Below are 15,280 nucleotides of genomic sequence, written 5' to 3' on the forward strand. Positions count from 1 at the left end.
TGGCCCAGCCTGCTCCGTCCAGTACAGATACTGGGTTATGACACATACCAGCCATCAAGCTTGGTGCTACTGGACAGAGGTGTCACAGCCCATGCCATCAAGTTCACATGTGAAAGAGACACTCATTAGTAAGAACAAGCAGTCAGCCATCATAGCACTGTGGAGAAAGGAGACAGGTACCCTCAAGGGAAGCGGGGGCTGGGAGTGTGCCTCTGGACGAGGACCTGCCTACCATCAGTGCCATTAAGGCTGGAAAGGCGTGAATTAGACAGGGCAGTGGGAGAACTGTCTAAGCTGAAAAAACACGTTGGAAGCTCCAGAGCACAGATTGGAGCATAATCCTTCTAGGGCACTAAATGCCAACGTGGCTGTGATGCCAGGTGAAAGAAAAGGAGAAAACAGAGGGCTCTGGGGCATTTAGAATTTGCCAAGACCATGTGTGACCTTGCAAAGACTGGGCTTCATCTTAATATCATTGGAAGTCACTACATTGTTTATGCAAGCTCTTTTTTTTTCTATCTTTCTTTGTGCATGCATGTGAGTGTGGGTGCATACGTGTATGGCATACATGTGAAAGTCAGAGTCCTTCCCTTCTACTGTGTTTGAGGTAGTCTTCAGGGACTTTCTCCACCTTCCAGCTCGCTGTAGGAACACTGAGAGTCACATGTGTTCTTGGGATCTAAACTCAAAATCCACACGTTTAGTTTGCAGGCACTTCACCCATGAAGCCATGTCCCACTGCCTGTGGGCAGCCATTTCGGAGCCATTAAATGACAAAGGGAAAAAATTGTTTTGTTTTTTTGAGACAGGGTTTCTCTGTGTAGTCTTGGCTGTCCTGGAACTCGCTCTGTAGACTAAGCTGGCCTCGAACTTACCAGAGATCCACCTGACTCTGCCTCCTGAGTGCTAGGATTAAAGGCATGTGCCACCTCCACCTGGCTAAGGAAAAAATTGAGACAGGGTCTCTCACTGGAACCTGGGGCTCATGAGGCTAGCCAGCTTGGGAGCCCCAGAGAGCTTTTTCTCTCCACCTCGCCAGCATTGGGATTACAAGAACGTGGTACTGGTAACGTGTCCCCAACTACGGTGTAATTCTCAACTTGAGTAAATAGATAAATGTAGTTAAGTATAGTAAATCTAAGGTAGCTCCTTTGATCACCACAGGCTCTCAGCCAGTAGCTTTTGAGTTTATTTACTGATGAGAGGCTGCAGGCTCCCAGCATGTAATCAGTTAGGTGACCTAACACTAAACTCCAGCTGATTGGCACCTGGAGTTACTCAGGAGTTCCCCACTCTGTTTTCCCTCCACCAGGTAGAGGTCGCTGACTGGCCTTTGGGGTCTTGCCTTGGCTACAGATGCTATCACCTGCAAGTTCACCAAAGCTTCAGTCAGACAAGCTTTCTAATCTCCCCTTTGCCTAGTACAGAGCCTCCTCAGTGGCATCTCGTCTCAAAGCATCCGTGTGTCACACTTGTAGCCTTTCCATTGGAGATGGTGAGGAACCTCGTTCTTCTAGCTGGAAGCTGTCTCAGTAGCATCTACTCTTTATCCTTGTTTTACCCTCTAGGGCAGTGGTTCTCAACTCCCTTTCACGGGGATCACCTCAGATATTTGCATTATGATTCATAACGGTAGCCAAATTACAGTTATGAAGTAGCAATGAAAATGATTTTATGGTTGGAGTCAGCACAACATGAAGAACCGTATGAAACGGGCCCAGTGTCAGGAAGGTGGAGAACCACTGCCTCACAGAGTATTACTTCTCCTTTATACAGTCCCACTACAGGTTTTTGATGACAGCCTAAACTGCTAAGTGTTTTCTTACCCAAGCCAAACATTCTGGCTCCTTGAATCACTCCCTCAGCAAATGTGATTCCAGACACATCCCTAGTTACCCTTGTCTGAACACACCAGTGTGTTATGTTCCTTTTTTAAAATCTGGCAGCCGAAATTACACCCAGTATTCTTTTTTTTTTTTTTTGGTTTTTCGAGACAGGGTTTCTCTGTGTAGCTTTGCGCCTTTCCTGGAACTCACTTGGTAGTCCAGGCTGGCCTCGAACTCACAGAGATCCGCCTGGCTCTGTCTCCCGAGTGCTGGGATTAAAGGCGTGCGCCACCACCGCCCGGCCCTACACCCAGTATTCTAAATGTGGTCTAACCAGCTACTCCTCCCTTTCCTTTCATTAATAAAGCAGGAACTGGGCTAAACTTTTTATTTACAAGTTCAGACTGTTTGTTATTACTGAACTTGGGGTCAGCCACATCCCCCAGGTCCTTATCATATGACTTGCTCTACAGTTGACCTTTTGAACCCAACGATAAGACTTTACATCTATTCCCAGTACATTAAGTCTTGTTAATAGTGGCCTAGCCTATCTTAGTGAAAGTACTTTTTGTTAAAAAACGGGCTGGGGGCTGTCATTTAACATATTAAGTATTCATGGTAGTTTTATGTCCTTTACAGATGTGGTGAACATATATTCTACATAGTCACCCAAGCCAGTAATAAGTATATTAAGTGAGAAAACCCAAGGTTCTCAGTGGAGAAGCCCTGGACACTTTTCTCACAACTGGGTTAGATCACCCCGTAGTTTACCAGACAGTACTTTCATCTACTCCACAGGTCTAAAGTAAGACAGTGGGCCCCAAAGCACTTTTAAACTATGCTAACCATGTCACATGTATAAAAATATTGTGAGACACATCCATTAAGGGTGATAATGAACCAGGACACAGATGACAGTCAGTTCATATCACAAGGGGTCACCATGAACACTGGTGCTTGACACAGGGAGTATCTAACCTCCGTCCCGGAACTCGAGTATGGAAGAAATTGTCAACCAGTGTGGGGATCTGACTGAAACTATGTAGTATGGGTACTGGAGCTTCTTGCTTGTTTCTCACACACACCCCAACCCCATGTTGGGGCCAGAAGTGATATCAGCAAGTTGATACCCACTTCCAAGTGTCTGCCAAGTGGCCTGGTCTAGAGCCTCCTTATGTGTTCACAGTTTGTTCTGGCTGAGTCACAACCATTTCCAAGATAGTCAGGAGCAGAGAGATCTCTTAAATGTTTTTTTCAGAAAGTATATAGCTGGTGAAATTATATCCAGACTATGTACTGCTCTCTTTTCATCCCCTCTCCAAGCTTTTCTATTTTAATCATCTTAGAAATTTATCTTTCTCCTTTTCTTTTCTTGGAAATCTGATTAAATCCACAGCATTAGCTACTGTCTACCACCCGATCACGCCCAGACATCTCTCTGGCCCTCAGATTTCTCCTAAGCTCCAAGTCTGTATTTTTGGCTACCTACCAAACTTCTCAGCCAAAGAACTTTACAAGCACCTCAACCTCAACCTGTCTGCAACGAAGATGATCGTTTCCCAGACCGTGTGCAGCCAAGGGTAGCTGTGAATGCAGCCCAACAGAGAATCACAAACTTGCTAAGAGAGTTTTGAAAATTTGTGGTACTCAATTGCGTGGATCTTGAGCATGAACTTTGTAGATGACACTATTGTGTTGTCAAAAGGTTGAGCACACCTGACCTGTCTCTGCTTCAGTTAGTGTCAATATTTCCTCAGAACAAACACCTCATATGATGTTGATATAAATGCATATATATATACGCTGCTTGTCTCAGACACTCCGTGTTGCCCTCAATTCACCACAGCCCCTCAGTGTAGACGCTGCACCCAGCGCTGGAGGAGGTGGACTGGGAATTTAAACCCAAGACTTGAACACACCATCCAGCACAAAGACAGCGTAGAACTGAGCATGGCTGACAGCAGCCTGTATCTTCCCGTCCCCTCCCCCTGGGTGAGAGGGGGCGGCTGACAGCAGGCTTTGTCTCCCCATTCCCCCCCCCCCCCGGTGAGAGGGGGTGTCTCAGCACACTCACACACCTCTTTGGAGGCAGTCTACAACACATCAGTGCTCCTAGTTGAAATGCTTTTTAAAGAACTTCTCAGCATAGCTGGGTGTGCTGCTGCATGCTAGAATCCCAGCCCTTGAGAGATGGAAGGAGGGTTAGACATTCACAGCCAGCTTCTGCTGTGTACCAGGTTTGGGGCCAGCGTGGGCTACATGAGAACCTGTCCCTGTGGTGTGTGTCTGTAACCTCAGCACTTAACAGCTGGGGCAGGAGATCAGGAGTCAGGCTCATCCTTGGCTCTAAAACAAGTTTGGGGACCACCTGGGCTCTATGAAACCACCTCAGAAACTTGAAGAAAACTTTTAAATTAGTACTTCATACATGCATATATAAATAACAAGATTTAAACTTATTTCCAATATGGGGATGAATATTTAATGAAAAATAAGTCATAGCTTAAGTCAGCTGAAAAAATAAAATGCCTAATTATCTTTAGGTCATTGTAGACATAACAATTCCTTGCTCAAGGTAAGTTTTATATCATCTTTAATGTAAAATTTCAAAAGTAGGAAACTATTGTCTTTTATCATTTTTAAGAATAGAGTTTCTCCGAAGGAGGAAAAGTCTCTAAAAATGTTACGTAATTTTGAATGTGTGTGTGTGTGTGTGTGTGTGTGTGTGTGTGTGTGTGTGTGTGTGTGTGTGTGTGTGTTACAGAATGCACACTCTGTAGCACAGTGGAGAGGGCAAAGAACAACTTTTTGAAGTTGATTCTCACTTTTCACTTTAACGTGGTCTCTGGGAGGAGACCCAGGCCTTCAGGATTGCTCAGCAAAACACTTTTCCTGAGGTCCTGGCTAGTCTTACGTAAACCTGATGCAAGCTAGGCATTGGAAGAGAGAACCTCGGTTGAGAAGTGCCCCCACCGTATTGGCCGTGGGCTAGCCCGTGTTACACATTTTTGACTGAAGCTCACTGTGAGAGGGGCCGCCTCTGGGCTGGTGGTCTGGGATGTTGTAAGAAAGCAGGCAGAGAGAAGACCAGGAAGCAGCACTCCTCTGTGGCCTCTGCATCAGCTCCTGCCTCCAGGTTCCTGCCCTGACTTCCCTCGTTGATGGAATTTAGATGAAATAAACCCTTCCCTACCCCAGTTGCTTTTGGTCATAGTCTTTAGCACAGCAGTAGAAACCCCATCACTAAGACAGTGGGATTTTCAGTTTTGTTTGTTGAAAGGTAGCCAGAATAGGCTGGGAATAAAAGATAAGGATGCCTAAACTCTTCCACCTAAGGAAAAAAACATGAAAATTTCAGGTGATGCAGGAGCACTCGGGTAGGAAGTAAGTTGCAACAGGAAGTCAGGCCGGCAGGATGTATGGTAATGGGAACTGGGGACCATGTCGGGGGATTGGAAAAGATTGGAGGAGGAGATAGCATAAAAAATTTCACTGACAGGAAGAACTTTTATTTTAGTGTGACTACCATACTAAAATGCTTTATAAGCCCCTTCTGGTACCCCCAGATCCTCTCATGGGTTTCTAGGGGCTACACAAGGAATGTCTGCCTGTGTATCACCACAGAACTGATCTGCATGGGAAAGTTAAATTGGTATAATTTTAAAATACTGCTTGCTAAATATAAATGTGATAATCATTTTGATGAACATGGCTGAATGACCAGAAAAGCACAAGTTATATTCCATGTTTATTATTGGTAATGGTGATAAGAGGAAGGCTCGTGGCGTTCTTCTCGACAGCAGGTAGGACGTGCTTGGTGAAGTTCTGTAATGCAGACTCACATGACACAGCACGCGGCAGCTCCTGACTGTGTTTGCTCTGCCAGTCACCGTTCCCTTTGCAGTCACTAAATCTCTGACAAGAAGAAGCCTGGTGTGACAGGGGTTCCTCTGGCTTGTGGGCCGCCCTGGCAGGGAAGGCAGTGTTATAAAATATGATTTTAAGCTGTGTTACTTTTGTTTATGTTGCATTTGTTTAACTCTGTGAAGCTGTGTTACTTTGCCTGTCTAAAATGCCTGATGGTCTAATAAAGAACTGAACGGCCAATAGTTAGGCAGGAGAAAGTATGGGTGGGGCTGCCAGGCAGAGAGAATAAATAGAAGGAGAAATCTGGAAAGGGAAGAAAAGAAGCAGCCAGGGAAGGAGGAGGACTCCAGGGGCCAGCCACCCAGCCACCCAGCCACCCAGCTACACAGCAAGCCACAAAGTAAGAGTAAGATTTACAGAAGTAAGAGAACAGGAAAAATCTCTGAGGCAAAAGACAGGATAATTTAAGAAAAGCTGGCAAGAAACAAGGCAAGCCAAGGCCGAGCATTTATAATGAATAAGCCTCTGTGTATGATTTATTTGGGAGCTGGGTGGTGGGCCCCCAAAAGAGGAGAAAACCCCAACAACAAGGCAGAGCAGCAGAGTGTGTCTGCAGTCACAGAGAGAGTGCCGGTGCTCGGTACCCTCTGTCCCATTTCTCTCTCAGCCCAGGACCCCATCCCCTGGAACAGTGGTACCCCACATCAGGCAGGTCTCCCGTCACTCAACCCTCTCTGGAAACCCCAGGAGTGTCTATGATACTGAACCCTGTCATAGTGACAATCAGGATTGCCCATCACAACTACCTCAACCATTCCACACAAGCGTGTACTAGTGTGCAGTGGAAAATGTAAGCTGCGACTAAACGATGGTATTGTTCTTGAAAAGGTTACTCTGTGGTAACAAACCACTGCCTCCCTACTCCCCTCAAGAAAAGTCTGCTTGGCCATCCGTCATTCGGAATCTTTTTTTCACACAAGAAACAAATTAAAGCTCTACCCACTCATTACATCAAAATTGAAGTTCACTATTTCACAGTGGTGCTGGATCTACATATTCTAGACCTAAGAATTTAACTACTCCCTCTCCCTGCTATTCTACAGAACAGAATAACATCTCTAATTTGGAAAGGGGGGAAATAAGAGACATGTTGCAGCTGTTTACCCATACCAACTCTGAAGTTTCTCTGGGAACATACTGAGGAGTCTGTACCTGAAACAAGAAACAGTCTTTAAGCCCTGTCCCTCCTCCTGGGAGCAGAGCACCTCAGAACTCTTCAGGTATCTGGTCAGCCCTTAGGGGATCTTCATTGACTATATGAAACTTCTGTTGGCACTCAGATAGTAGGTTCCACTTAGCCTGGACTTCTCCAAAGTTCAGCTGACTTGTTACCTAAGTCCCACTAGGCAGTGACTGTAATCTTGATCCTTTCCAAGGCCTATCTCTTTGCTTTCATTCTTCCCTAAGTCCTTCTGTGCTGAAGGCAGGTCTTAGAGAAAGGTATAGCATTCAAGCTGAATTCTTAGTTACTTCAACAGTTAGAAAGTTTTAATCAGTAATGTGCCATCTCCCATCAGTTCCAGCCTGTGTGCTGACTGCCTTCATTCAGAGGCCCTCAGACTTCACGTCTTGCTAAGGGTTAATATTAGTCTACTTGGACTGTAAAAAATACTGTGGACCGGAAAGCTCCTAATAGATTTATTTCTCATGTTCTGGAGTCTAGGAGGTCCAAGAAGAAGTTACTGGTAAATCCATTGTCTGACCCAGGCTTCATTGTCTGACATTGACTTCTTGGGTCATGGGTAACCATCAACCCCAGCAAAATATCCATTGTCTGGTGAGAACCTACTTGCAGGATCATGGGTAGCTGTAGCAGGCTTTCTTTTGGGCCACCAGCCAGCTCCCAAATCATGATGTAGAGACTTATTAGTTATGAATGCTTGGCCTTAGCCTATGCTTGTCCCACCAGCTCTTATAATTTAATTTAACCTGTGTCTCTTCATTGACATTTTGCCTCAGGGCTTTTTTCCTTTCTTTCATTCTGTATATGTCCTGCTTTCACTGCTTCTAATGTCTGGCTGGTCCCGGGCGTCTCCCTCATTCTCCCCCTCTCTTCTTATTCCCCAGCCTAGATTCCTCCTCCTACTTAATCTCTCTGCAAACCAGAGAGATTGTCCTCTACTATCGCTATCCCTCTACTGCCTAGCTATTGGCCATTCAGCTTTTTATTAGACCAATCAGGTGCCTTAGGCAGGCAAGGTGAAACAGCAACACATCTTTACATAATTAGACAAATGCAACATAAACAAATGCAACACACCTTTACATCATTAAGGTAATATTCCACAACACATAGCCATCAGTCCCAACATAATATGCAGCATTACTCAGAGACAGTAAATCATTTGTGATTTAGTGAGTGTGTAGTGCTGTTATTTATTCCATGTGTAGGAAAAGAACAAACCAAATAACTGACGGCCACAGGTATTTATTTACTGTCATTTTTCATGCCAGAGAGTGAGGACTTTCTTGGTAACCTTCTAATAGGGAAGGTGGTTAGGATTTTGACATTCCAGTTAAAGGGAATACAGACATGGAGACTACCAGTAATCGTAAGAACCCTTTTATTTTGTAAGTACAGAATTTCTAGATGTGTTCTTTCATTTGTCCTCACAGCCTGGCCCTTCTTTCTCATTCATTACTAGACATAGCCAGCAATGGCCAATCATGCTGTCAGTGTGTTCTTACGTCTCCATCGTCTGCCCTGGCTTCATGGTTTGTCTCCTAAGTACTTTCTTTGACACTTCTATGATAACCTCCATTTTTGTAGCTTTCACTGTCCACTTTAACTTCTTGACCATTAAGCCAGGGCCTCATCTTTCGGGGTTTTGTTAAGACCCTACCTCTATTGCAAATGTGTGTGTCAGCAGTCTAAGGTAGGTTGTGCCTCGGTTTCAGTCTGTAGAGCAAGGGAGGAAGCGGCTCCCATGATTTCATCAGTGGTAACGTGTATCAGTTTTGCCTTCAGCCTATTGGCCAAAGCTGATGGATGATATGGCTGTGCCGATTTGCAAGGATGGGTGTAAATCGTGCTCTGTACTGGGAGACCTAGACATGGAGCACCAGGAAGGTATGATCTTATCGTCTCTGACAACTGATTCTTAGTAGGTTCTCTACATAATTCCAAAGACTGAATAAAGAGATTAAATGACAGTACCATCAGAGGCAAACAAAAATCTCCTTGAAATTTCTGGCAACCTAGGTATTGGTCCCTAAATCTCTTGGGTATTGTCTTTATTTGTTTGTTTGTTTTCTTTTGCTGTGACAAAACACCATGACCAAGGCAACTTAGAAAAGAAAGCGTTTAATTTGCCTATGGTTTCAGAGGGTTAGAGTCCATGATGACATAGCAAAGGCATGGTGGCAGGAATAGCTGAGAGCTCACATCTTGATCTGCAAGTAGGAAGCAGCGAGAGGACACTGGGAATGGCCAAGTCTTTTGAAACCTCAGAGCCCACCCCCAGTACACACCTCCTCCTACAAGGACACACCTCCTAATCCTTCCTAAACAGTTCCATCAACTGGCAACCAAGGATTCAAATTTAAGAGTCTAAGGGAGCAGTTCTCCTTCCAAGCACCACAGGTACCTAATCCCTGACCAGTCCTCCTACACTGTACAAAGCTTTGAAGTTGTGGCTTGTTGCCCTGACTACAGAAAGCGGCAAAGAGAGGTGTTATGGGTCAAAATCTTTTTCTTTAATTCTCAGTGTAGAAAGAAAGGGACATAGACCACAGAATCTCTTTTCAAAGTCCAGACTCTTTGGTCAGAAGTACCTTGAAAGTTTAGGTTCATTTTCTTACTATCAAAAGTCCCTTGGGCACTTAATACAAACCATCAGTCAGCCTTGTCTTTATTAGCTTAGACTGTTTAAACATCTTTACTTCATAATGCCTGGAGATTACTCTGAGGATGAGCTGAACACTAAATACTTCCCTGTTCTGATCATTTCATTTCCTTCCTCAAGGCATGAGGCAAGTCATGGACAAGACAGTTCATCCCTGAGAAAACAGACTATAGATGGAAGCAGAGAGCTTTATAGGTTACACCAAGTTAGTCATCCCAGACCTGCCAACCTGGGAGAAAATACCATACAAAGGATGATTTTAAACAGCAGAAAAGCTTTCGTACAAAGGATGCCTTTAATTTTCTTTTAAATTCCATTTATTTATTTAGTGCATGTCTGTACACAAGGCGGCTTGCAGTAATAGAGACAGACTCCCCTTCTGTCACGTGGACCCCAGGGGTCAGACTCAGGTCTTTGGGCTTGACAGCACGCACCCTGACCTTCTGGGCGTCTGTCCAGCACGCACCTTGACCTGCTGGGCGTCTGTCCAGCACGCACCCTGACCTTCTGGGCGTCTGCCCAGCACGCACCTTGACCTGCTGGGTGTCTGTCCAGCACGCACCTTGACCTGCTGGGTGTCTGTCCAGCACGCACCTTGACCTGCTGGGTGTCTGTCCAGCCAAGAAGTGGCTTTTATCACTGGGAACATTTCTTTGAGAATTCCTTTAGTTTAGATTTATAAGATGAGACATTAATTTTTATGATAATTTAATTCTTATGTTGGAACAATTAGAGCAAATTCAAGATACACCAGCCCAGCAAACTGACTTTGTCTTGCTGTTAGGAAGTTTAGAAATGTGATTGAGTCAGATCTGGAAATAGGTAACTGTGATGCACACATGAGAAACTTTGTGATCAAGCAGAAGTATGTTTAACTGCTTTTAGAACGTGGAACTGAGGAGGGGAATAGAAATAATAATCCCATAGAATAAGACTTCCCTTAAACTGTGTTGAAGATGTACAGGTTTTGAAAAGGGTTTGGGGGTGTTCTAGGCACAGAGAACCCAGGAGTCAAGGTGAATGCAGTGAGGGCCAAGACTATAAGAGTAGCTGGTCACAGTGGGGAGGAAGAGGAGGCAGGGTGACATCCAAGTGCCCTGGAAGCTTCGGAGGGTCAGGATTTCTGAGGGAAGAGCCACTGTAAAAGAAAGAGGCTCAGTAACCTTGACATTGCTTCCGAGTGTGAGTTCGCACCTCTTTCTGTGGTCTGTGTAAACACTCCCTGGTGCCTTTGTGTGCCACTATTAGAATACGTTCGCTGCTCGTCAGAGAGGCACCTAGCTTATTTCCTCATCCGGGGTTGTCAGTCTGCTCTTCGCTTACTGGCATTGGACCTAGGTGCTATTGCCAGTCACAAGACTCAGCACTCAAGCACAAGGAGGCTCTTGCCTCTGCCCTCAGGTAATCGTAGCTGTGAACATGATGTTCTTGGAGTTGTTTTTCGCATAGCTCTGGTCTGTTTTCAACTATTTATCCATTTAGGCATCCTTGGTATTTAATGCTAAAAGGCCGTCGTCTGTTCTGCTGGCCTGACATCTGGCTTCTGAGATAGTAGAGGCTCTTATTTTTTAGCTTTTAGTCCACTTTCTCATGGTTGAGCAATTAATTTTGATAAGCAAATTAACTTACCTGAAGTTTCTGGTCATGTGAGGGACTTTGGGGGTCTTACTGCTAGCTCTGGAGAGAGTTCATTTTTGTGTTCTACATGTCCCTGTAATAGTAAGTCAACAAGCAGGCACCTGAAAAGGTTTGCACATTGCATTTAGAGTCCTGAGTTGTAAGTTTTTTTCCCCACAGCAATTCATATGCACATAAAAAGCTGGCCCCATGGCTGGCCTCAAGCCCACAAGGGGCTGGTGCCAATTCCACAAAGCAGAGAATGAAGACACACTCATGCTCCATCATCCATCATTTTTCTCCTATGAACCTTACAGCCTGGATATTGAAAAATCTGGATTTGATTTTTTTTTTCCAAGTCAACCAGATAGCCTATACACATGGTTAGAAAGTATGTGCGGTGTTGAATCAGAACTGGAGGACTGACATCAGCCATTTCAACACTGTTCTTATTTCTTTTTAATCAGATCTGGAACATTCTTTTGGCAGGTTGTGTTCCTCACTGGCTTCGGATATGTGTACGTGGACATTGCCCATCAGTGCGGCACAGTCTTTATCACGGTAGCCCCAGAAGGAAAAGCAGGACCTGTTTTAGGCAGCACCAACAGGTGGGTCTGTTTGCCTAGTAGCAGTGCAGTGAGCTTTCTTCTTTGATATTGTAAACCTACTAGTTATCATTCTTGTTGTGCCCATGCATTCTAAAGGTTTTGGTTAACTATGACATTATCCACAAGTAACACAACTAGTAAGATCTAGTTGTTAAATTATTCCTCCAGCATATATAGATAATAATAACATCTTTCTTGAGTCTTCCGGTTCTATGCTAAGTTCAGGAAACTTATTTTCAAGCTAAGATATGCTCCTCAGAATGATGCCATTATTTGTAGTATAAAATGCAAGCTAGTATCTCTAAATCCACATAACACTTTGTCAATAACTAGACTTTTCAGTTAAACTGACAATAAATCTAAACATACAAGCCCGACCATCAGACTTTAAAAACATGAATCAGGGCTGGAGAGATGGCTCATGCAGGCACAATACTGTACACACAATAAATAAATAAATATTTAAAAAAAAAAAAACATGAATCAAGGAGGCTGGGGAGGTGCTCAGGGTAAAGCGCTGGCCATACAAGCATGAGGACCTGAGCTCAGCATGACACAGAAGCCGAGCACAGCACCACGGGTCTCAAATACAGTGTTGAAAGACTGGAGACAGGCAAACCTCAGGGGCCTCTGGCTGGCCAGCTAGCCCAAATGGCAAGCCCCAGGTTCAGTGACAGACCCTGTCTCAAGAATAAGGTGTGGAGGGGATAGCAGGATGGCTCCCAGGTAGAAGTTTATGCCACCAAATCTAATGACCTGAGTCCATCCCCATAACTCACATGGTAGAAAGGGAGAACCAATTCCTGAAAGTTATCCTCTAACCTGCATACATGAACCAAAAATGAGCATTCGCCCCAGAAAAGGAAATAAAAAATAAAAACATAAGCCATGCAAATAATTAATATCCTTAACTTAAAATAATCATATAATTCAGTAGACGTAATGTAAAGATACCCCCTACTCCAAAAACAAAAATGGCAAGAAAGACATGAACAGAAACTATAGGAAGAGAAAGTATAAATAAGATAGTACCTATCAAATTAACAGTAGTATTTCATCATATTCAGTTGTCATAGAAATGTAATTGATACAATTTTTTTTAACACACTTTCTACATATTAAAAACTTTAAAACCCCTTTGGTTTAGGATAGTGGTTTTCAACCTGAGGGTCAAATGACCCTTTCACAGGGGTTACATATCAGATATCCTATATAACTGATACTTAATTATGATTCATAACAGTAGCAAAATTATAGATATGAAGTAGCAACAAAAATAATTTTATGGTTTGGGGGTCACTACGACAGGAAGAACTGTGAACGGGTCACAGCATTAGGAAGGCTGAGAACCCCTGGATTAGAAATTCCACTTTGAAGAGTTTGAGTTCAGAAAATAATAAAAACAGTACACGGATATACATAGAGATGTTTATTTCACTGTTAGTTATAGTGACATAATATTGAGAGTGCAAATGCTTATCAAATATATCAAAAATGTTGTATCACAGGATATAGGTGTTAATGGCTGCTGTGGACTGGAAGAAGCATATAATCTAATGTAGAGTAAAGCAAGCCTGTTATGATGCTGAATATATGTTCCGTCTGTGAAAATAGACACCAGTATATTTTTAGACAACACTGGAAGAGAAAGAAATTTTCAACATTAGTAATAGATGTGGGTTTTTCAGTGCTTATTTAGTAATTTCTGTGTGCACAGATTTTTCTTTGGGCTGCCAGCTCACAAATAACAACACAGACTTATATTAATTATGAAAACTTGGCCTTAGCTTAGACTTGTTTTTAACTAGCTCTTTTATATTAGCCATTTCTATTAATATACATTCTGTCACGTACCACCCATCCTGCTTCCTCCTTGTCTCCTTGTGTCTCTCTCATGCACCTAGATTCCTCCTCTTCCTTTCTCTCTCTGCCCAGAAATCCCACCTATACCTCCTGCCTAGCTGTTCACCGTTCAGCTTTTTATTACATCAGTCACAGCAATATACTTTCACACAGTGTACAGATATCCCACAACATTTCCCTCTCTTTGTCTAAATAGATAGGAAAGGTTTTAACTCTAACATAGTAAAACTATATACAATAAAAACAATTATCAAGTAAGAAATATATTTACAATGTTCAGACCATTAGTATTTGGCAAATTCAGAGAAAATATTCCATTATCTATTTATCTTGGTGAGTCTAAAGTTTTCTACCTAATTTATTTTTATCTTAACTTTTATTACCAACCCAAAACTATCTTTTTAGACCTCAAAAAATTTTCTTAAATAAACAACTTAAGCTTTTATGTCTCCCAACCCTATATATTTTACACCTCTTTTGTGAGTTTCTTTTCTGAATTTGCTAACAAGGAAAACTGTAACTATAACTATCTTGTCTTCAACTCCATTAGGGACCTAAGAAGGAAATAATATTATCTGAGTAAACAGGAAGCACAGCAGTGCAAACAACTTCCAAAGCTATAGAAAAGACAGAGACAGCTGGCTGCCTGGACAGTCACCCAAGGTTCCTCTGCAATGTTGGGGCATCCATCTTTGGCCTGTGGGCCTAGCATATCTGACAGACTTTTCTGTGAAGCAGGAATTTTGAAGGACTGTCCTACCTTGTCTTGGCAAAGTTTGGCAGTTGCTTTCTTTTGTGTCCTGCTTGTCCAGTTTGGACAGCATACTGTCAGCAGGCAGTTTCTTGCCCAATGGCTAATTTTGTCACAATGAGAGCACACTCCACATGAAGGTTCTTTGATACCCATCATCCTTTTTTGAAATAAATTGGTGCTGCCAGGAGCAGACATGTCTTACTATCATGAAAAGTCTTAAGTTATTAAAACATCTTAAATGCCATATTCTGTGGGTCTCTGAAGTGTTTGAAGACCACATATATATCTAAACTATATCTGTTTAACCTTGAAAGCATATATAGCATGACTACAAGTTTGATTATTATAGATGACTAACTACTAACCTGTATTTCTTAATGATACATTACATTTTTAAATGAGCTGCATAGGTACAATACCTTAAATAAGATTACAAACATATATACAGTATAACAAAAATAACCTTAAATTTGTATCAATATACAAAAATAATCTTAAACAAGAGTAGAAACATATGCAGAGTATGTTCTAACAAAAATAACCTTAAATTTGTATCAATATAGAAAAATCCATACCAGTGTAAAATATTTGAGATTAATAGTTGCTTTTTAGTTAAAAGTAGATTCAATAATCTACGCTTTTTTCCTATCCTTTACATATCCTCCTTTTTCTTTTTAGAAAGAGATTGTTGAACCCAACCTCCCTTGCTTAGTCTCCTCCCTTACCATGACCAGTGATAATTACCTAACAACCCCCTTAAGTGATGACAAACATTCATAACCAGCTGAACAACCAAAAACCACCCACCCCACCTCTTGGGAATGTGGGCATCATATTCTT

At 42.8% G+C, this 15,280-nt stretch overlaps 1 protein-coding gene across 5 annotated transcripts in view; it reads left to right on the forward strand.

The window, feature by feature from the left end:
* Positions 1-15,280, forward strand: part of Vps13b (vacuolar protein sorting 13 homolog B) — a 559,226-nt gene that overhangs the window by 517,171 nt on the left and 26,775 nt on the right. For all 5 annotated transcript variants that reach the window (XM_052747609.1, XM_052747613.1, XM_052747612.1 and 2 more), the window contains one exon: positions 11,705-11,823. In XM_052747609.1, coding sequence (XP_052603569.1) covers positions 11,705-11,823 — 119 coding nt within the window. The remainder of the gene's footprint in view (positions 1-11,704; positions 11,824-15,280) is intronic.

This window comes from Peromyscus californicus, unplaced genomic scaffold, assembly GCF_007827085.1.
Source record: "Peromyscus californicus insignis strain IS unplaced genomic scaffold, ASM782708v3 Scaffold_20__1_contigs__length_68692818, whole genome shotgun sequence".
NCBI classification, from domain to species: Eukaryota; Metazoa; Chordata; class Mammalia; order Rodentia; family Cricetidae; genus Peromyscus; species Peromyscus californicus.